The 23055-nt window shown below is 33.8% G+C and overlaps 1 protein-coding gene and 1 pseudogene across 11 annotated transcripts in view; both read right to left on the reverse strand.

Annotated features, from left to right (window-relative positions):
- Window positions 1-23055, reverse strand: part of HERC1 (HECT and RLD domain containing E3 ubiquitin protein ligase family member 1) — a 211125-nt gene that overhangs the window by 164277 nt on the left and 23793 nt on the right. For 10 of the 11 annotated variants that reach the window (XM_074234348.1, XM_074234347.1, XM_074234346.1 and 7 more), the window contains exons 3-6: window positions 5067-5162; window positions 4164-4358; window positions 1905-2216; window positions 326-422 (exon numbers count right to left, since the gene is read on the reverse strand). In XM_074234348.1, the coding sequence (XP_074090449.1) occupies window positions 326-422; window positions 1905-2216; window positions 4164-4358; window positions 5067-5162 (700 nt within the window). Of the gene's footprint in view, window positions 1-325; window positions 423-1904; window positions 2217-4163; window positions 4359-5066; window positions 5163-7486; window positions 7568-23055 lie in introns of all 11 variants that reach the window. The other variant, XM_074234355.1, reaches the window with a different exon arrangement.
- Window positions 7577-23052, reverse strand: LOC141521613 (large ribosomal subunit protein eL28 pseudogene; annotated as a pseudogene).

A 23055-nucleotide genomic window follows, 5' to 3' on the forward strand; every position in this document is an offset into this window, starting at 1 on the left:
ATGAGCTAATAGACTATTCTAGAAGCTCTAATACATAAAGGAGATAGCAAGAAATAAGGCTTGAAAAATATTCTAAAGTCATATTGTAAAAGTCCTTAAATAGCACTCTGAAATACAGGTAAATGCAAAAACAAAGGACAATATAAAAGCTCATTTGTAAAAATTGTCAATATAATTATGTATTTCTACAGTCAGACCCTTATATTAAAAACATTATGTTAAAAGTAAAAAAAGTAAAAAACATAAAACATAAAAGTAAAAAGCATTTAATAGTGATTATAATCTTTGACTTTCCCTCTTTAAATAATTTCAATTTTAGAATTACCTAATCTTCCAAAATCTCCTTCTCCCCATGTGTACAATTCACCATCTTCAGTGACAGCAGCACTATGTCTGTATCCAGCTGACACACAAACTACTACCTGCATTAAACAGAAAAAAAAAATCATTTGTTAAATACTGTGGTTATTATTACCTAAATATACCCAGTTTCCCATAATAAGTACTAAATAGTTTTCTCCCCAAAAGTTAGTAACTATCAACATTTACAAACAAATCAACATGCTTTTATGAAACACTGAACAATCAATGAATTGATCCTTAGTGATGAAAGCCACAGCTACCACTATTCACATTTATATAGTAAATCCCTCAGAAAGTCCTAGAGGTATGTAATATAAAAATATTATTAGCATCATTTGAGAGAAAATATATAAGGAGCTAAGTGCTTTTCCAAGCATTACATGCCAAGTTAAATATTAGAATTAGAATTTGAAAATTCGTATTTTCTTACTCTAGTTTTTTATACTATATGATACAATTTTTCAAGGACTGGGTACAGGACTGCCTTGAACCTAATTCAGGTTAGTAGTCTAACTCAATTTCCAAATGGCATAACCTAAAACGCAATACTTCTAGTCCTAATAAGGACAAAAATGGCTAAATTTTATAACCATGGTAAATAACATCCAGGAGCTAATAACTCTCAGTATCTTAGCTAGATACTTCTAAGAGAGAAAGTTTAATAAGGTAATAAACTTTAAAATGCTTTTTTTACTCTCTTCAGTTTTTAAGTGGATTAGAATATTAGGGGTATGTTGTAACCCAGGAAACAAAGATATCTCTCTAAAACAGGTAAAAAGATAGTGATTCAGAGAAACAGTAGTAATGAACATTTTTTAAAAAATTACTACATATAATCTTGCCCTGGTGGCGTGATATTATTAGTGCCCTCATTTTAGGGACTGCTTTATCATGTAGAAAATTCATCAGTGATTCAATTCAACAAACTATGTTCAAGGCATGACAGAATGTTTTAAATGGTAACATTTAAGATTATTAACTTGAAAAAGAAAACTAGAAAGAAAATTGAAAAGATAATTTAGGAAAGAAATCTCCATCTTATTGAAATTTTTTAAATGCTCAGCTCAAGTTCCTAGGAGAAATTCCATCAATCAAGATCCACTGTTTCAGAAGTACTCTTCCAATGTTTTCACGGTAAAAAGAGGCCAAAGAACAAACAGGCATTGCATTGAGTGTGATCTCTCAACACTGAAAGTCACTAAGCATTAAATGATATGTGGGATAAATGTTTTAATTAAATTTCAAAAATAAAACCAAAATTTTAATTCTAAAAGATAAATCATACAAAAAAATCACATTGTTAGATGTTTTTGATAAATAGCAAGAAAATTTTGTCAAGTATTTATATAAAGTATTATTCTTTAAGACAGTATGAAAATTCAAATAACTGCTATTCATTGAGAATTCGATTTATGAAATGAAATATAAAAATACAAGCAATAGACCAAAGAAAAAACTTTTCAAAAAGATCATATCAAAATAAAAATATACTTAAAAGATACTGTCAATGTATAACAACAACAAAAGAAATTTTAACATACCTTCCCTTGAAGAGGTCCTTGAATAAGTTTAGGATACTTCTGTGTTGAACTATTTCCATGTCCGAGTTTTCCATAATCACCATCTCCCCAGCTGAAGACTTCACCTTCAGTTGTAAAAGCTAAAGTATGGCCATCTGATCCTTTAGAAGATGACACCTTTTTAATAGATCGATGAGGCTCAAATGTCAACTTTTTTAGAGTAGATTGATTGTTGGAATCTCCAAGTCCTAGTCTGCCATAACTACCTTTACCACAGGCTCTAACCGAACCATCCGTAGAAATTACAAAAGTGCAATACTGTCCAGCTTCAATCTAATAAAACAAATAAGGTATAATTTTAAAATCAGCATTTTCTTATCCTGAAATATAATGTTGGATTTGTTTAGGCAAGAAGAGAATAGAAAAGTTTGGCCTTGGAATTAAGAAGACCTTTGGCTAAAGTTCTGCTCCTAACACAAACGGTGTCACTAAGAGGCACATGACAAATTCTTAGTGCCCTTCAGGTACTGACTAAGAAGAATTACTGGTTTGTAGACATTAATTAAGTTTGAACCCAAGGAAACCTTGACACTGCTGAAATAAAAGAATTATACCAAAAATTGTAAAGTATTAAAGCTGGAGACTTTAATTTAATTTATGGCTTCCTGTGTTGTGACTAAACCTAACATATTGTGACTAAATATAACATATAAAAATGAGTTACTAATGTCTTTTTTTTTAATATTGAATTGACCTTTTAAAATTCAAAAGTAATCTACATTTCACCTTTTCAGGAATTAATCAAATTAAGATTAAATAATATTACATCTGAAAAATTTATCTAGTCTTATGATTAGAGGAAAGAAAAAGACCATAAATTTTTGTAAAAATCCCACAAAACTTTAAGGGGAGATTGCTCTAATACAGACATATAAAGATCAATTAGATCTATTAAGAATATATGGGGGCGGCTAGGTGGTGTAGTGGATAAAGCACCAGCCCTGGAGTCAGGAGTACCTGGGTTCAAATCCGGTCTCAGACACTTAATTACCTAGCTGTGTGGCCTTGGGCAAGCCACTTAACCCCATTTGCCTTGCAAAAACCTTAAAAAATATATATATATGGTAAAAATATATTTAAGGAAAATCCAATAAAATGTGCACAGAGCTCTACTTAGGATAGATGACTAATTTTTTTTTTGTTTCTTAACAATATTTTATTTTTTAATTCCAAGTAAAAATTTTTAACATCTATTTTCCAAAATTTTGAGTTCCAAATTCCTCCCCTCATTGAGAAGGCAAGTAAGGTGATATAGTTATACATGTGCAATCACACCAAATATATTTCCATGGATTGTTATATTATTTAAAAAGGGGGGGGGGGCAGCTAGGTGGCGCAGTGGATAAAGCACCAGCCCTGGAGTCAGGAGTGCCTGGGTTCAAATCCGGTCTCAGACACTTAATAATGACCTAGCTGTGTGGCCTTGGGCAAGACACTTAACCCCATTTGCCTTGCAAAAAAACCTAAAAAAAAAAAACAAACGCTAAAAAACACTAAAGTATGCTTCGAACTGCATTCAGACTCCACTCCATTAGCGCTTTCTCTGGAGGCAAATTTTTCATCATGAGCCCTTTGGAATTATCTTAGATTATTATATTGCTGAATATGTGTCAGGAGCAGAACTTTAGCAATGTTATCTTGGTTCTCCTCACTTTGCATCAGTTCATTGAAGTGTTTCCAGGTTTTTGTGAAAATGTCAAGCTCATAAATTCATATAGAACAATAGTATTCCATTCGCAATCATATAAAAACATGTTCAGTCATTCCCTGATTAACAGGCATCTCCTCAAAAAGAGTTACTATAAAATTTTTTATACATATGGTTTTTCCCCTTTTTTTCAAAATTCTGCAGTACTGGACATTTTTTTAAAGGATATTAGAAAAATATTTAAAAAGTCAATCTAGAAAATAGGTAGCTTCACAGCTTAATTTTATTTTCTTTTACTAAGATTTCTTTCACAACAAGTAGATCAGTATATATGGAAAAATGTAATCATGTGATTTTTTTAAAAACAAAGACTTAAGATAAATCTAGGGGAAAACAACAAACATTCTCATTTCTCTTAAAATAAAGTATAAGGGGAAAAATGAGGAAAAAAAATTAGCTAAGACTTGCAGTTTTTTAAAAAAATCATTCTTTTAATGCTACTTTTAAAGAAATTGTTGGCATGAATACACATACATATAGAGTTTGTAATTAAAAGGACACAAGGAACTTACTGTCTGAGCATCAGAAAAACTTGGTGCCAATTTAGGTTGTAGTATTTTTTCTTGTGTGCCTTCTACCAATTGATGACTGCTATTACTACCCCAGACATACACTTCACAAGTTTCAGAAACAATGGGTGCATCACCAGTTTGAATACTATCTGGGCTAGCACATGTTCTTGAGTAATCAGAAGCCATTCTGCAAACCTGTTAAATTAAAAATATCCAATTAATCTTTAACACACTCTCAGAATTCTCTAACCAAAGCTTTTTGAAATTAATGGTTTATTTTTTCCCCCACTTTCCTCCCAATATCCTCAAATACTGAAATGTTCCCAAAACACTCTCTTAGGCATCCTTATGACATATGGACTATAAAATTTAAAAAGATGAATAGTCACACTATTTTACATTATAAACTACTAAAAAGTAGTTATAAAAATGGAAGAAATTATTCCAAAGAACTCACGAAGTGTAGTAGAAAAAGAAACTTAAGACAACCTTTAAAAATTATTTAACATAAAAGAATATATTGTATACTTCTAACAGCAGAAGTCAGAATAATCTTATCTATTTAACACACAGGATGTTTAAGTTTAATCAGTGACTCTACTTTTCCATGAACATAAGAAAAGACTTGGGGTTTTACTGAGAGAAAATGGAAGTTAGGGAAAAGGAAGAATCTTTTTTATTTATTTTTAGTGCTTGAAACTTACAGAAGTCAGGACAGTATTAAGAGAAAAAAAATTTTAAAAGCCAGAATAATCTACAGCCTAGATTTAGAAATGAGTTATTTTTATGAGTGACATACTATGATATGATGCTAAAATATGACTTGAAGTTAAAATAATTAAGTAAAATGTAATTCAAACACATCACCAGCTTTAGTTCAAGACTTAGGTTTCATGTACCCACCTCTTCAAAGAGACAAAGAGCTGCTTCATAGAGAGAACATAAACCATCAGATGTTCTAGTTGGTTCCCTCCACTGACTTCGATCAGCAGATGAACCCTATGATAAAAACATTTTGGCAAGTAAGATGAGAAGGAAAATAATACATGCATTACAGATTAATTCTAAAAAAAGAAATTCATTTATTCTCAGAAAGGTTAACAAATGGGCATATTAAAAACATTGAGACTGATGCCAATTTATTACCTACATTTACAGCTATCTATTAATATATAAATTTGATTAAAAAGTAAAATTCTCTATAGAGATTTTTAATTAGCCCCAATAAATTCTATATAAAAGGAAAGATCTGCTGGAAGAATCATGAACTTAAAGAAACAAGGTAAGGCTTTGCCAAAGTCAAATTGTTTGACAGAGGAAAGACTCAACAAGGTACCAAATTATCAGTCTCAGTGAGTACTCTACTTACTGGAGTTGGTTTTCAAGTTAGATAACGCCTGGCTCCAAAGCTTCCCCCCAAAAAAGATAACTGGTGCTGGAACAACTCTAAATAGAGCCTACTCTGGTTCCTAGAACAAATATTATGGTATGTAGGCTGAGACTATGTACTTGTTATGTTATGGGGATCCCCCCCCACACACATCATTTTAGCTGTTGAATTACCTACCACATATCCTTTAAAGCCTAACTCCACCTCCCTCTCATCAAACCTTCCAGGATCCATCCTAGGTCAGTCACAACATTCCCCCCCGGGGACCTTATGTAAAACATTGTATTTTTCAAATTACATAAATACAGAAGATCAGTCTACTAATTGTCCTCAACTTTGAGGTTCATGTTCTTATTTTCTAACCAAAAGCATCACTTTCAATTAGTTTTTTGTATCTTTACCTAATCACTAAAACTCCAAGGTCCACAAAAGTTGGATGCCTTGTCTGAACTTCCTAATGGACCCAGTGTCTACTCCAGCACTCCATACAAACAAAGATGAATAAATTCATTCTGGTTATTAACTATATCAGCAATAAACCAGTCCTTCAAGTTTTCTCCAATTCTCCATTCTATTTCTGGAACATCATCATTCACAAAGTTTTACATTCAGCAAAGTAACCTGGGGTTGAAAGTTTGGCCAGGAGAGAACAAGTTCTGAAACAAACAGCACTACCAACCAATTACAAAATATTTATTAAATACTTTCTACCTACCAAATTCTGTGCTTTGTCCTAGGAATATAATGACAAAAAAATAGCTCTTGCCCTCAAGAAGCACATGCATTCTCTCAGAGGAAGACAATCAAGACATATTTAAGCAAATGCAGTGTGTGTGTGTGTGTGTGTGTGTGTGTGTGTGTGTGTGTGTGTGTGTGTATAGTTATAAAATTTAATTTGGGGAAGGAAAGTCTGAAGGGTACAACAAAGGTATCCTAGGAAAGGTGATATGTAAGTTGAACTTAAAGAAAATGAGGGAAACTAAACAGAGGTGGAGCAGGAAATGTATCTGAGGCACAGAGGACAGACATGCCTTTGTCCATGCAAAGACAGGAGCAGTTGCACTACGTATGAGTTACAGCAATAAGGTCACGTATAATAAACCTGGAAAGGATGGAGTCATGTTGGAAAGGGTTTTAAATTTCAAATAGGAGAACTTTTGTTTGACCCTTGATTTAACAAGGAGCCAAAGGAATATTTTGAATTGCAACTTGGTATTTTAGGTATATCATTTTGGTAGATATGGAGAAGGGATTGTAGAGAATAAATACATGGGTCAGGAAAATTGGGTATGAGGCTACTTTAGCAAAAGGTGAACAAGGTCTGAACTAACATAGTAGTCCAATGAGTACAGGCAAGGTGATAGATGGAAGAGATGTTGCAGAAACAGAAATGACAACACTTGGCAAATGACTGGGATAAGGCAAAATAAAGAACTGAAGATGGCTCTGAAGTTACAAATCTAGGTGATTAGAACAGCAGAATACTATGCAGAAACAAGAAAGTTCTTAAGAGGACAGGTTTAGTTGGAAAGATTTTTTTTTTGGCCATAGCACTCATGAAATTTATAGTAAGACAAGAAGGTATTTTGACTTTTCTCTGTGGTAGAAGTATTAACATTACAAAGATATTCTGAAGTACTAAAGAAGTAACCCTTAAGAAATGCTTTAAAATAAAACATTTAAATCAAATATAAAATGAGTAATCTTAATACACTCAAGAGAAAATATATATATACATATATATGTATATATATATATATATTTCAATCTAATTTTTATATCAACTTGACATGGAAAAGGGTCAGATTTTTTATTGTTAAGTTTACTTATACACAAGAAAATCAACAGTGGATGAGAGTACTTGGAGTCAGGAAAAACTGGGTTCAAATTCAAATCAAATCAAAATATAACTATGTGATGATAGTAAACATACCATTTAACCTCTCTCAGTGTCCCCAGGCAATCCTCTAAGACTCCAGGTTGTAGGTGAATTTGCCAATCTGCATTGGTGATTCTGACACCAAAGAAATCAAAGATCTTTAACATATTGGCCCAAGAACAAGTCTTTTTTTTATTAAACTATAGTTTCTACATCAATTTGATAAACTACTTCAAGTATATTAAAGATGAATCATAATAATGCACTATCTTTGTTCAGATCTATTATTTTATCCATTTAGGAAATTAAGTGTGGAAACTTCAACAATGTAAACCAAACTAACTCATCTGGACCTTGTTATGTGTTACGATGCATAATAATACTCCTAACAATGTTATCTGATGCAAAGAATCATACAGGATTTCAGATTTCACGAGAGATGAGTATTAAAAGTCAATAAAAATTAGCATGCATTAAGGGTGGAGATCTTTTCTAAAATATGCCATAAATTTCACTTCAATACTTTTATTTACTATGGCTAAAAATGCAAGTACAGAGGGTATGGCATTTAAGATAATGCTACATTCCTATAAAGACATGATCCCTAGGGGCGGCTAGGTGGCGCAGTGGATAGAGCACTGGCCCTGGAGTCAGGAGTACCTGAGTTCAAATCTGGTCTCAGACACTTAATAATTACCTAGCTGTGTGACCCTGGGCAAGCCACTTAATCCCATTTGACTTGCAAAAAAAAAAAAAAAAGGGGGGGGTTAAAAAAAAGACATGATCCCCTTCACAGAGTGCTGAATTGAATACCCAATACAAGTCAGAAGTTGTCAATCACAGGTTTATAACTTCAGAGTCATCCTCAGTTTTTTACTCTGCCTTATCCCAATCACCAAAATATAAAATACACTTTTAAAACTAATCTTCACACAGACAAGAGACAAGAGGTTTCCTATGCTTATATGTTCAACGTCTATAATACTAAGATACACACACACACACACACACACACAAACACACACACAAACACATTCTCTCTGTCTCTCTGTCTCTCTCAGGTTTTCTGTTCACTTTATTTTTTTCATACTTGACTGTCTTCTCATTGCCAATATCTGCCACTCAGGGTCTTCAATATTACATGAATTTCTGATAGCCACTGTTGATCCTATTGATACCACAAATCCCTATCTCATTTTCCTCCTCTTTCTACTTTGCTTTTTTACCCTGCCTCTTGATCCTTTATCTATTCTTCTTTTGTCACCTCTCTATAGCCTCTACACTAAGATCACTTTCCTCTTAGTTTTTTGTGAAACTACCTTCTCTCCTGGTTCTCCTACCACCCATCTGACTACTCCTCCTTAGTCTCTTTTGCTAGATCTTCATCTATGCCATGCCCACTAACTAGGGGTATTCCACAGTGCTCTATTCTGGGTCCTCCCTACCTTTACTATTTTACTTGGTGATCTCATCAGAATTCAATTATAAATTCTAAATGATGATTCCCAAATAAACTTATCCAGTCTTAATTTTAACTCTTCAGTCTTGCATCTCAAACTGGATTTCCCCATGAACATCTGAAATTCAATGTCTAAAACTGAACACATACTCTTTCCCATCAAATTCTCCCTTCTTCCTAACTATCTTATTATTATTAAGGGTGTATTAACATCCTCCTAGTCACCTAGGTTCGTATCCTGGATATCATCTTCAACTTTTTACTCTTTCTCACTACCTCCCCAGTCAAATCTGTTGCCAAGGCCTGTTATTTTTTCTTAATAACATGTTTCTTATACAGCCCTTCTTCTTTCCGGTACTACCATCATGATGGCACAAACTTATATCTCCTTTTTTGTTTGTTTTTTGCGAGGCACTGGTGTTAAGCAACTTGTCCAAGAATCACACAACTAGGTAATTATTAAGTGTCTGAGGTAAGATTTAAACTCAGGTCCTCCTAGCTCCAGGGCTGGTGCCATCTAGCTGCTCCTTCTTCACCACTTTTTTTAACGCAAAAGCTTCCTATAGTCTCCCTGCCATTCTAGTTCATCCTTTACTCACCTATCTTCCTAAAGCTTCCCAAAGCTATCTTCCTAAAGTATAAGTCTGATCATCTTATCTTCTCTTATTCCCATCACAATAAACTAGTGGTACCTTATCACCTTCAGAATCAAATATAAAAGTCATTTGTTGTACAAAAGCCTTCATAACCTGTTTTACATACACATACCTTTTTACTCTTCATACACTCTATACACCATTATGAACAATAGATTTTTGGACACAGTTTAACTGATCTCTTTATTGTTCTTCAAACTACACATTTTATCTTCCACCTCTAGATATTTTCATTGGCTGTCTTCCATATCTGAGATGCTTTCATTCCTTATCTTTGCCTTCTGGCTTCGCTATACTGAACCATTTCCCATTTATGCTGTATATACTGTGTTTGTACATTACTGCTCCTCTATTAGAATGTAAGTTTCTTGAGAACAGGAACTGATTTCTGCCTTTCTTTGACTCCCTAGCACTTAGCAGAACGCCTAGTACATGGTAGGTGCTTCAAAAATGTTGAAACTAACAGACTCTTCTGTCTCCTAGCTCTTCCTCTTCAAGGACTTCAATGACTAGCTTAGATTCAGTCTCTGACTCTCAAAAAAAATCACAAAATATTATAGTTAGAAAAAACTTTAGAAATTATCTAGTCCAAACTAATTGCCCAGATAGAAGGTCCTGGAGATGGAATTCCTTGATGAGCAAACATTCTCTGTCAATAAAAGTTAGTCCTTCTCTACAATTTATAGTCTTGGAGACTTGTCTAGAGCACTGAAAAGTTAAAATTTGTTGAGGGTCACAGAACCAGTACATGTTAAAAAGTGGCTCATACACAAGTTTTCCTATCTCCAAGGCTAGTTCCATGCTACCTCTTTTAGGGTAGTCACTAAGGATTTTTTTCTTCCTAGGAAATCTAAAGTAAAGATATTCCAATTTTCTCCCCAGTGTTAACACTTAAGAGGTATATCTATAAAGGAAAAAAAACTTAGTAAACCCTACACAAGGTGAATATTATCATTTGAGAGTTAAATAGGAAAGTATGGAATTTATTTTTTTTAAAGTGTTAAAACACTTACTAAAAACATATATAGAAAACCTAGATTCAGATGTTAATCCTGCCACTGACTAGCTGTGTGACCTTGGGTTAGTCACTTGCCCTCTTCTAAGCCTCAGTTTCTTGAATTGAGACCAATATGAGACTAAAAATACTTGATGAATGTATTACACAATTGTAGAGACCATAACAACACTTTACACTGTAACTGCTCTAAGTCATATTAGCTTCATAATAATATAATAGGTATTGTTAAGAAACAACTAAGAGAAAAGGCAATAAAAATGTGTAACATACATTATTAATGCAACATGGAAAAATAAGGCAAATATAGGGTATTATAATACATTAATACATGCCATTCACCTATCATGCCTAATCAATTTAATCATCCTCCCCTTTTTTACATGCCCATTTAAGTCACCTGCCACTCTAAAGATCCTCGACCACTTTAATCCTTTGGAAAATAGTAACAAATTCCCCTACATTCTTGAATTTGTTGAAATCTAAAATTTATTGAAATCTAAAATCATGCAGACTAAGGGTCATAATAAATTCAAGCTAATGAACTAAGCTTATCCTCACTACTTACACTTTATCCCCCCATTTCTTCCAAACCTCCACTATTTCTATTCCTCCTACCTCCTCCTCCTTATTTTCTTTTTTTTTTCCTTGGTTAGGCAGTTTGAATTTATTAGCCAAAGGCAAGCCTGGCACCTTAGGTGCTCTTGGGTGGGTGGGTTCGCTTCTTCTTTACCACCACAGGCTTCTGCCTCTGCAGAATGGCACTGGCCCTTCGAAGAGTGGCCATGCGGAGATCTTTGCAGTATTTATTCTTGCAGATGATAGGTCAGACACTGTTGAGGGTAGCTGGAGCGTTTTTGTTGATCGTGGTCCTCAAGTTGGATGTGGCAGGCTTCCTCTACCCTGCCTTGCGCTTCAGCACCACCACAATAGCCTTGCCATCAGCGATCAATGTCCACCGTTGTCCAGTGGCTCAGCCTGTCGTAGCGGAACAAGCTCCGGGCCTTGAGTTTGTTGGGCTCGGTGCCGTGGGTCTGCTTGTTTCGCTTGATGAGGAAGCTGGAGCAGTTCCGCAAGACCATCCCCTGCAGGTGGGCACACATGGCAGCAGTGGGGGCTGCTCTCACGGTGGCTCCTGGAGTCGGAAAGGGCTCCTCATCATTTTCAAATGACTTTATTCTTACTTTGCTGAGAATGGTAAAATTCTTTCACATAAATTCTTTCATTTTCGTACTCCTTGACTCAAAAATTCTCAACAAAAAGCATATATATTAAGACTTTACTAGGTGCTAGACACAGTGCTAAGCACTGGAACAAATATAAGCAAAAAGAAAAACAATCCTGCCCGCAAGGAATTTACACTCAAATAGGGGCTTGGGTGAGGTGAGGAGGGATAAAGTTCAAAGAAAAACAATCCAAACAGCCAGGAGCTAAGTCAGGTTAGAGGTCAGTACAATTGGCATCAGTACCTCTTCAAATGGAGACTGTGAAACAGTACCTCACAAATAAGTAAAAGGGTCCAGAGGAACAAAGAGCCTTCTAGAGTCCCTTCTGCAGGGCTAATTTACTCTTTCACTTGTGTCCAGCATCTCTTCATTCGTTCTCCAGGACCTTACTTCCTTATTTTGTCCTTCATTCCTTAGCTCTGTGCATTAACTATCTCCCTTTCAGTTATCAACTTCAAATCTAATTTGCAATCAGGCTCAGATCTTCCATATCCTTAAAAAAAGGAGGGAGAGAAAACCCTTCCCCTTCAGCTACCTTCCCACCTCCATGACTCTCTCCTTTCTTGCAATGCCCAAACTTTTAAAATGATATTTTCTGTATGTTATATTGACTTTCTAAACCTGCACTACTTAAAAAAACCCACTTCAATACTTAATTGTTTTCTAATCAATTTAATTTCTTTTTTTATTTTTTTAATTAAAATTTTTTTTTTTAGTATTTTGCAAGGCAAACAGGGTTAAGTGGCTTGCCCAAGGCCACACAGCTAGGTAATTATTGTGTCTGAGGCCGAATTTGAACCCAGGTACTCCTGACTCCAGGGCCAGTGCTTTATCCACTGAGCCACCTAGCCACCCCCAATCAATTTAATTTAAACATAGACTTATTAAATACCTATTGCCAAGCACTGTGTATGAAGACACAGACACATAAATTGAACAGCTCCTGCCCCAAAAGAAAACAAACTATATAGGACAGGTAAAATTACAGTAGCTTAGGACATGGGATCAGGAGCATAAGAATGTACACTTATGCTATAAGAGTTTTAATTTTCTTTTTTCATTTCCTTTAAGTTATTTCATTCAAAGCTTCATGACTATAAATAAATATTCATCAGAAGAAATAAAAATAAAATGATAATTAACCCAATTGTAAACTCTCATCTCTTTTTTTCTAATTGTACTGGAGCTCCTAGCCAAGTTAATCCTCAGTAATGTTCTACCCCTCCCTCAATGCTAGCCTTCCTATTCCTATTCTTTAATGAAAATACTCTCTTTAGCTGACTTCTTGACAGATCAACATCATGTCCTTATGGCGAAGTGGGGGTTCTTCTAGAAGCTGGCATCAAATAGACACCAATCCTGCACTCTGGCTGTCTATAAGCTATTCTGTACCCTCTCTTTCCCTTTATGATTGACCTACTTCCTATTCCAGATCTACCTTTCTGAAGATATACTGTGGTTGTTTCTCCTCCACAAATTGTTGCAGTTAATGGGATCATAGTATGCTCAAATACAATGTATTTTTCAAGTCCCTTTGGATAACTTACAAACTTTCATTCTTTGATTCTCTGGAGGCTCTTCTACTTGGGACTTGTGCAGTGTTGAATACCTTTGGTGAATATATATTACTGTTTTGTGCCTTTTGATATTAATAATTATTAGACTGAAAAAAGTTATTTATCTTTCAAGGAATTTAAATGATTTCTACATATGCAAAGGAGATACCCTGGTGGAAGAAAGCCTTTGAAATGTTTTATTCTCCGGAATCAAAAGCTTCTTGCAACAAACAATAAGGAATGTAAAAGATCCTGTATTCTCTACACTTTAATCAAATTGCCTGACTGTAAAAATGTAGAATAATTTGTTAAAGTTTGTTGATGATCTTTTAAAACTGTCATCAATGAAATCCTCACACTGTATTTGGGCTCACAGACCTTTTATAAAGTTGTGAAAGTAGGCATCAATTAATAGCTATTAATATTCTTGTCATCCTTTCTTTGTAATACTAAAGTCCAAGGTGTTTGTTTTTTCCTTGTTTTTCCCTTAAGAATGTCAACATAATAAACATCAACAAGAAAGTCAAAATTAAAAAGATAAAGATGGGGCGGCTAGGTGGTGCAGTGGATAGAGTACTGGCCCTGGAGTAAGGAGTACCTGAGTTCAAATCTGGCCTCAGACACTTAATAATTACCTAGCAAGCCACTTAACCCCATTTGCCTTGCAAAAACCTAAAAAAAAAAAAAAAGATAAAGATATACAAAACTGAACTGCCACTGAGTTTGGTCTAATCTTTTTTTTTCCCATGTGACATATATTTATTTATTAAGAGAATACTCTGTCTAAGGCATCATGCTAAGCATATCATTTTTTCTAAGTGATATGAAAAATTTATTCAACTATTTTTAAAAATCCACACTAGTTAAACAAAACTAAGTGATATGAAAAATTTATTCAACTATTTTTAAAAATCCACACTAGTTAAACAAAATGTCCACTTAGCCTATAAATTCTTCTTCCCATATTACTTATATCTGTCATACCTACTCATTTTTGTAGTTTATTTTTCAAGTCAAAAAGTATTCTTCAAAATTATTCTGTTCCGGGGGCAGCTAGGTGGCACAATGGGAGCAGCTAGGTGGCGCAGTGGATAGAGCACGTCCCTGGAGTCAGGAATACCTGTGTTCAAATCCAGCCTCAGACATTTAATAATTACCTGGTTGTGTGGCCTTGGGCAAGCCACTTAAATCCATTTGCCTTGCAAACTCCCCCCCCCCCCCCAAATATTCTGTTCTAATCATCCCCATCTGATATGAAAAACTACATAGTCTAAGAAAACAAATTTCCACATTAGTTATAACCAAAGGTTAGTACCAAGCCTCGAGGTTCCTTCTTTTGGAACTATGGTTTATCAGGGTCCTAAAAGTCTTTGTTATTTAATAAATAAATATCACTTAAGTTTTTTCCAAAAAGTATACACCTTTCTTTCCAACCCAACCATTATTATATGTTCCCATCTGAACTTCTTTCTCTTTTTAATGACTACTGCTTCTTTTCTTTCTTTTATGCCTTTTAAAAGTCCCTAGCACAATTACCCCCCTGCATCTCCTCCTCTATCCTTTAAAAAAAAATAGAGGCCCCTTGTAAAAACATTAGTCACTCTAAACAAATTTACACTTTGGTTTTATCTGAAAAAATATGTCTCACACAATATACCTCTACTTTATCACTTCTATACCAACAGATGGGAAACATGTCTGAATATTAGCCTTATGGAGTTAATTATATAACTATTATTATTATTATTATTATTACATCATCATCATTTCATTATAACATCATATAATTGGTGATGGTGGTTCTTCAGTCATTTGCAGTTGTTTTTCCCCCTTATAATGTTGCAATATCTCTTTTGGTTCTGCTCACTTCATTATGCATTAGTTCATATAAAGGCTTACAAGTTCCTCTGAATTCATCCCTTTCATATGTCATTATTATTAGTTTAGTCATTCCCCTCATTTATAGGAACCTCCTTTGCTACAAGAAAGGACCATATAGAAATATTTTTGAAAATATGGTTCACTCTTCACTTTCCTTAATCACTTGGAGGACATAAGCTGGTTAGAAGTATTGCTGCTCCAATGAATATGCACAATTTGCTGACTTTAGAGGTATGATTACAAAATGCTTTTGAGGATGATTAGATCATTTCACATCCCCAATAATGTGCAATAACATGCCAGATTTCCCCTTAGCCCCTCTAACAATTCTCATTTTACTTGTTATCTTTGTTGATCTGATGTGTGGGATATGGAAGTTCAGAAGTGCTTTGATTTGCATTTCTCATTATTAGTTATTTGGAGTAGTTTTTCCACAAACTTATTAACAACTATTTATTCTTATTATTTGACCATTTATTTATTGGGGAGTATCTCTTATTCTTCTATATTTGTACTAATTTCTTATAAATTGGGATAGCTTTATTAAAGAAATTTGCTATAAAGATGTTCCAGTTAACTGCTTTCCTACTAATTAAAACTAAATCTTCTGCCTATAAAAACAAAACAAAACATAACAAGATTTGAAAGAAAAGTATATACATTTTTGGAAAAACTTAAGTGAAACCTATTTATGTAACAATAAGTGAAGAACAACTTTCAAAGACTTTGAGAACCCTGATAAAATAGTTCCAAAAAGGAGGAAAAGGAGGCTTGGCACTCATCTTTGCACACAGCTAATATGGAAATTTGTTTTTTAGACTATGTAGCTTTGCATGAGGGGTAGAGATAATTGGGAGGGACAGAACTGCCCATCATATGTCCTATGATTTATCTCCTATCAACCTTATTTGGCCATGAATGCTTTGGAAAGAAACTCCCTTCCTGCTCCTATAATTTATAAGATTTTTATCTAGGCATCATATTCATTTACTTTTTTTTATACTATAAGTATGAGATGTTGATCTAAATTTGCCTAATGGCTTTCCAATTTAAGAGTTTCATAGTGAATATTGTCTCCAGTAGCAAAAGTCCTTAAGTTTATCAAACATTACGCTATTATATTTGATATACCATTATGTATCTGTATCTTGCATATATAGTATGTTTTACCATGGGTTGGCACTATTTAAGAGCTTGGCTACAAGATAATGATTGCCTTCAAAGAGCTCACAATCTAGGGCAGCTGGGAAGTACAATAGATATAGAGCACCAGCCCTAGCGTCAGAAGGACCTAAGCTCAAATCTGGTCTCAAATATTTACTACCTTGTGTGACCCTGGGCAAGTCACTTAACACTGTAATTGCCTCCACAACAAGAAAAAAGAGCATGGTAGCTAGGTGGCACAGTGGATAGAGCACCAGCCCTGGAGTCAGGAGGACCTGAGTTCAAATCTGAACCCAAACACTTAATAATTGCCTAGCTGTGTGACTTTGGGCAAGTCACTTAACCCCATTGCCTTAAATAAAATAATAAAAAATACATACAAAAAAAAACATTAAAAAGAGCTCACAATCTAGTGAGAGAAACAATACATCAATAACAATGCATAAACTATATAGATATGTATACATATATACATACATACATACATATATGTCAAATAGGATAGTATCAACAGAAGAAAGTCATTAGAATTAAGAGACTGGTAAAGGCTTCCTATACTGAATATTTTGATTACTACTGCTTTGTAGTATAGATTGAGATCTGTTACTGCTAAACTTTTTTTCTCACCATATTTTCCTTGAGATTCTTGAAATTTGTTCCTCCAAATAAATTGATATTTTTTCTAATTCTATAAAGTAACTCCTTAAAAGTTTGATTGGTAAGGCACTGAATATATAAAGTAGTTTAGATAGTTTTATCATTTTTATTAAATTGGCACAATTCAACTATGAACACAGTTTACATTCTTATGGTTTAAGGTCTCTTTCTGTAAAAAATATTTTATCATCTCACTCATAATTTCTTCATGTCTCTTGAAAGCTGGACTCCTAGATATTATATATATAGTCTATAGTTATTTTGAGTAGAACTTTTGAAATCTTTTCCTGATGAGTTTTATTGGTAATATACAGAAAGAATGATGATTATATGGACTTATATGGACCCTGCTACTCTGCTAAAATTTTTACTCTTTTTTTCTATCAAACTTTAGTTGCTTCTCTGAGGTTAAAAGTAAAAGTGATTATTTTGTTTCCTTTTCTGCTTATGCCCAATCCCTCGATTTTTTTTCTTGTTTTATTGGTGGATTTAGCATATCTGGAATATCAAATAATAGGGGTATTATATTCATCCTTCCTTTAACCCTAATCTTAATGAAAAGGCATTTAACATTTCTCCATTAGCTCTTGATTATAAAAAGATACTATTTATCATATTGAGGAATGATGTTTATTCATATGCTTTTCAATTTTTAAAATTTTAACTCATTTGTCAAAAGTTTTCTGTATTTAATGATAAACAGTCATGTGGTTTTTAAAATGAATGTGGTCAGGGGCAGCTAGACAGTGCAGTGGATGGAGCACTGGCCCTGGAGTCAGGAGGACTTGAGTTCAAATCCAGACTCAGACACTTAATAAATACCTAGCTGTGTGACTTTGGGCAAGTCATTTAACCCCAATGCCTAGCCAAACAAACAAGATAAAAACTAATACTTAAATTGCCATCATAGTTTTCTTAAAATTGAACCAGCCCTGTATTCCCCAGTATAAATCAACTAGGTCACAGAATAGTTTTTTAAATGTCATTGCAAACTCTTTGCTAATACATTGTTCAATATATTTGCAATGATGCTTATTAGTTACATTAGTCTAGAGAGCTCTTTCTCTACTTTATTTCTCCCTAGTTTTAGCATTAAAGAACTTACTTTGTCTCACAAAGCAAGTTGGATTGGTTCCTTTCTTTCCTTATTTTTACAACTTATATAATAACTGGACTAAATTGTCCTCTCAATATTAAATTGTTCATTGAATGTCAAAAATAAAATTCATTTATAAGTTCATCTAGTCTTGGGATCTTTCCTCTCTTTAGAAATTTCTTTATATCTTATTAATTTTTTTCTTAAGAGAAATATTTCAATTAGTCAGCTCTTGTTCTGTTCATCTGAATATTACATAGCTTAGTAAATATCTACTTCATCTAAGTTATCAGTTTTACTGATATTAAATAATAGTGCAGTTATACAAATGTATTTTTAACAAAATGAGTAAATGTCCCATGAAGTGTTGTTTCCTATTGTTTTGATGTGTAATTGGAAGAGACCATAAAATTATGAATTGTTTATATTTTAATAAGAGAAGAAACACGTCATTCTCAAAATATTAATGTCTTCAATAATGGAAAGACAATGAAACAAGAAGGAAAGAGAAATTTTATGCTAGGGATTAAAGGAAGAAGGGGAGGGGCTTTACTGCTTCACACAATAGGAGTGTAAGAGATGAAAATTAACAGTCATGACTGTGAACCTGACTAGGATAAATTCACCCATGAAAAAAAGGATAGCACAGAATCAATGAGAAAGCAGAATCTAATAATAATATTATTTATACAAAAGACAATATTCACAGTTAAAATGAGGGCAATAGCAAAATCTAAGCAAATCATTTCAGACAAGGCAACAAAAAAAGTTAAGTATGATAAAGAGATAAGGAAGAAAATCACATTATACTTAAAGGCTTTATAGACAATGAACAATAGAATGATATACACATATTACATAATAACAACAAGCATTTATTTATCGCTTTGCATTTTGTATAGCATTTTGCATGTTATCTCACTTGATGCTAAAAACAACTCAATGAGTCAGGAGTTACTGGTGGAAACAGACTAGAGGTGCTGTTAAATGACCTGCCTAGGGCTATATGATTAAAGTGTCATACCGAATTCAAACTCAGGTCTTCCTAATTCCAAGACCAGCACTATGCAGTGTTCTACCTAAGTATCTATAGAGCAACAAATCTACCACAAATGATAAATAATAAAGATATTAAAGGTCTGGATATAACTTTAGGAAAGATATCTGTGATAAAAATTATTAGATGATTAATGAATGAGAAAAGAATTTACAGATTTTTCAATTTTTGTATGACACTTTTACAAAAACTGAACATATACTGAGAAATAAAAACCTCATAAACTAATGCCAAAAGGCAGAAATATTAAACATAACTTATTCTATTCTGTGAAGAAAGGGCTACCTTTAAACTAAATAATTTGATCTAAAGAATTGATGGATTAAATCAATTTGAGACAGTGAGACCAATTACAACCACAATAGTTCAAGCAAGAGGTAATGGAAGGCTTGAACTAGGCTAGTGGTTATGTGAATAGGAAATGCTGTAGAGATAGAACTAAAAGGGATCTAATTGATATGTGAATTAAGAGAATGAGGAATTATGAACTTATGAAGCTGGGTGACTGATAGAATAAGTTTGGAACAGGTATGGATTTAGTGAGTAAAGATATTGTATTGGAAATCAATTGAAATTAAGATGCCCATAGAAGGTCAAAATATCTAATAATCACTTGACAATTCAGAACTGGAGCACTGGAGCTGATGAGTTTGTCAAAAGAAAGACTACAGAAGTCCTAAGACAGAGCCTTAAAAGTCCACCTACATTAAAAGTCCACCTACAATCAGGGATCAGGATGTGGATGATGATGATCCCACAAAAGGATAGAATAAGTAAGAACAAGCATAAAAAAGCAGCATAAAAATCCAGGGAAGAATATGGTCAAAATGACTAATAACAGAGTTAAAAAAGACAGACTGAGAAAAAGGTACATTACATTTGTGAGTTAAGAAATTACTAACTTTGGAAAGAGTAGCTACAGTTAAAGAATAATATGAGAAGTCAAACTGCAAAGACCTAAGGAGTGAGGAAAGAACAGACAGCTTTTTTTCCAGTTTGGTTGAAAAAAGGGAAGAGTATAATATAGGAGGAAAGTCTGAGAGGTAAACACAGTCCATTTTCTCGTTTTTTATATTTTCTCTCTGAGTGATGTCATTCACTTCTTTGACTTCAAAAATCATCTCTATATGATATATCCCCCAATATATCTTTAACCCTAACTTTTCTTCTCAAATTTATGAATGAGTAGAGAATATATCCACCTAGTCATCACAAAGATATATAAATTCTTCAAAATACATTAACTTTTACCTCAACTTTTACCCGATAACTTCTTAACTAGTCTCCCCACTTCTTAATATCTTCCCTCTCTAATTTATAATACATATATAACTGTCAGATTCATCTTTCAAAAATTCAACTCTAAAGGGGCAGTTAGTTGACACAGTGGATAGAGCACTAGCCCTGGAGTCAGAAGGACTTGAGTTCAAATCCGACCTCAGACTTAATAATTACTTAGCTGTGTGACCTTGGCCAAGTCACTTAACTCCATTGCCTTGCAAAAAAAAAAAAAAGGACAGCTCTAATCATTTTACATCTCTGATCAAAACTTTTCAATTTGCTCCTCAATACTTACTCAACAGAGTCCAGAGTACTTAGCTAGTATTTAAGGTCTTCTACAACTTGATCCTTCTATACCTTTTTCCATACTCCTCTCCTATTCTATAAAAAAGACTGGTAATATTTTAAAAGAAGAAAAAGATTAAAAATACTTTAAAATACTGCTTTAACTTTTTAAAGGGCCATACTTCAATTTACAATTGATGCCACAATTTTACAATGCACAGGCATTTAATTAATAAAATTTTTATTGTAATATAAAAGAATGTCCAAATTTGTATTATCTCCAAAAGGTCCCTGATATAATATATACATGTTTGTCCTAAAAACCAAGTAACTTCTTTTCTTCCTATTGTCCCCCCAAGACATTCTTATACTTTCTAGCTTCTCTTGCCCATGCCTGATCCTAATCAACTGTCCTCCTCCTCACCTATTAGTTAAAATTGTATGTATCAAGAACAATCAGGAGGTGCAATGGGTAGAGTTCTGGTCCTAGAGTCAGGAAGACATGAGTTTAAATTTGATCTCAGATACGTGGTACTTAATAGCTGTGTGACTTGGATAAGTCACTTAAACCTATTTTCTCACAAAAACCTAATAAATAAATAAGTAAACAAATAAATAAATGGATGGTTGAATGGGCAGACAAATAAATAAATAGATGGCAGGGGTGGCTAGGTGGCAACAGTGGATAGAGCACTGGCCCTGGAGTCAGGAGTACCTGAGTTTAAATCTGACCTCATAATTACCTAGCTGTGTGGCCTTGGGCAAACCACTTAACCCCATTTGCCTTGCAAGAAAAAAAAAAACACTAAAAGAAAAGATGACAATAAATAAGTGAATAAAATTATATGTATCCTTCAAGGCCTCACTTAACTAACTCAAATAACTCAAAAGTCTTCTTTAGTCCTGTCCCTTCTTCTAAATACTCATAGATCTGTGTATTACTATTTTTTGAGGGTTTTTTTTGGCAAGGCAATGGGGTTAAGTGACTTGCCCAAGGTCACAATGCTAGGTAATTATTAAGTGTCTGAGACCAGATTTGAACTCAGGTCCTCCTGACTCCAGGGCCAGTGTTCTATCCACTCTACCACCTAGCTGGCCCTGTACTACTAGTTTTTAATTCTTAATTCACATTATACAAAATTCTACAGTTAACAAAGAACTTTCCCCACAACAACCCTGAAAGACAGAAAGTATTCTCACATTCAATTGTTATAGTATAAAGACAAAAGAAAACAAAACAATAAGCATTTACTAAGCACCTGTGTACAGATCATGGTGCTAGGCAAAGGGGAAATAAAGAGATTTAGATAAGACATATCATCTTTCCTAAAGGAGTATATACTTTCCTAGGTATCTTATAATATAGAAATTTTTGTATTTAATTATTTTTATACGTAACTTGTTTCCCCTATTTGACTATTAGATCTTTGAAAGGGCAGCTAGGTGGCATAGTGGCTAGAGCTCTGGTTTTGTGGTCAGGAGGATGGGAGTTTGAATCCAGCCTCAGGTACTTGACACTGACTAGTTATGTGACCTTGGGCAAGTCATTTAACCCTGATTCTTTATGTCCAGGGCCATCTCCTGTCACCCTGATTCAGATCTGGTCACTTAGACCCAGATAGATCTGGAGGAGAAAGTGAGGTTAGTGTCTTAGCACAGCATTCCCTCACTCAAAGTCAATTCATGTGTTTGTCATGACATCACTTCCCTTGATATCATGGTCTTCTTTGAGAATGAAGGACAAAAAAATCCATCATTAATAGATCTGTGAGTACAGAGACTGATTTTTAATCACCTCTGTGTCTTTCTACTGCTTACATTTTTTTTGGAACAAATCATACTATGGCTTGGAATTTTATATGATATACAAAATTGTCTCACGAGAATCAAGAATTTAGACATCAGGAAAATAATTTTCAGGCTGTGGGAAAACTTTAAAAATTATCAGACAACCCCTTCAATTTATAAAAAAATAAAACTTATGGATAGGAAAGTTAAATGCCTTGATCAAGAGCATGCAGTTAAGTTATTAACAAAGTCAAGAATAGAACTTCAAATACCCTAGCATCTCCCACAGCCTTTCTACTATACCTATTTTTCTCTTCATAAGTATAATTCACAACCAGTATTCCAAAAATTGTCTTTTATCCAAGTTTTTAACACATTGAAACAATTAGCATTCATAAAAATAGGCACCAAATTCACTGAAAGGAGAATAACAATGTCAAAAGATAAAAAATTTTAAATATTCAGGATTTGTTAATATAAAATTTTAAAAAAATTTAATACC

This window comes from Macrotis lagotis, chromosome 4 (genome assembly GCF_037893015.1).
Source record: "Macrotis lagotis isolate mMagLag1 chromosome 4, bilby.v1.9.chrom.fasta, whole genome shotgun sequence".
Classification (NCBI taxonomy): Eukaryota; Metazoa; Chordata; class Mammalia; order Peramelemorphia; family Peramelidae; genus Macrotis; species Macrotis lagotis.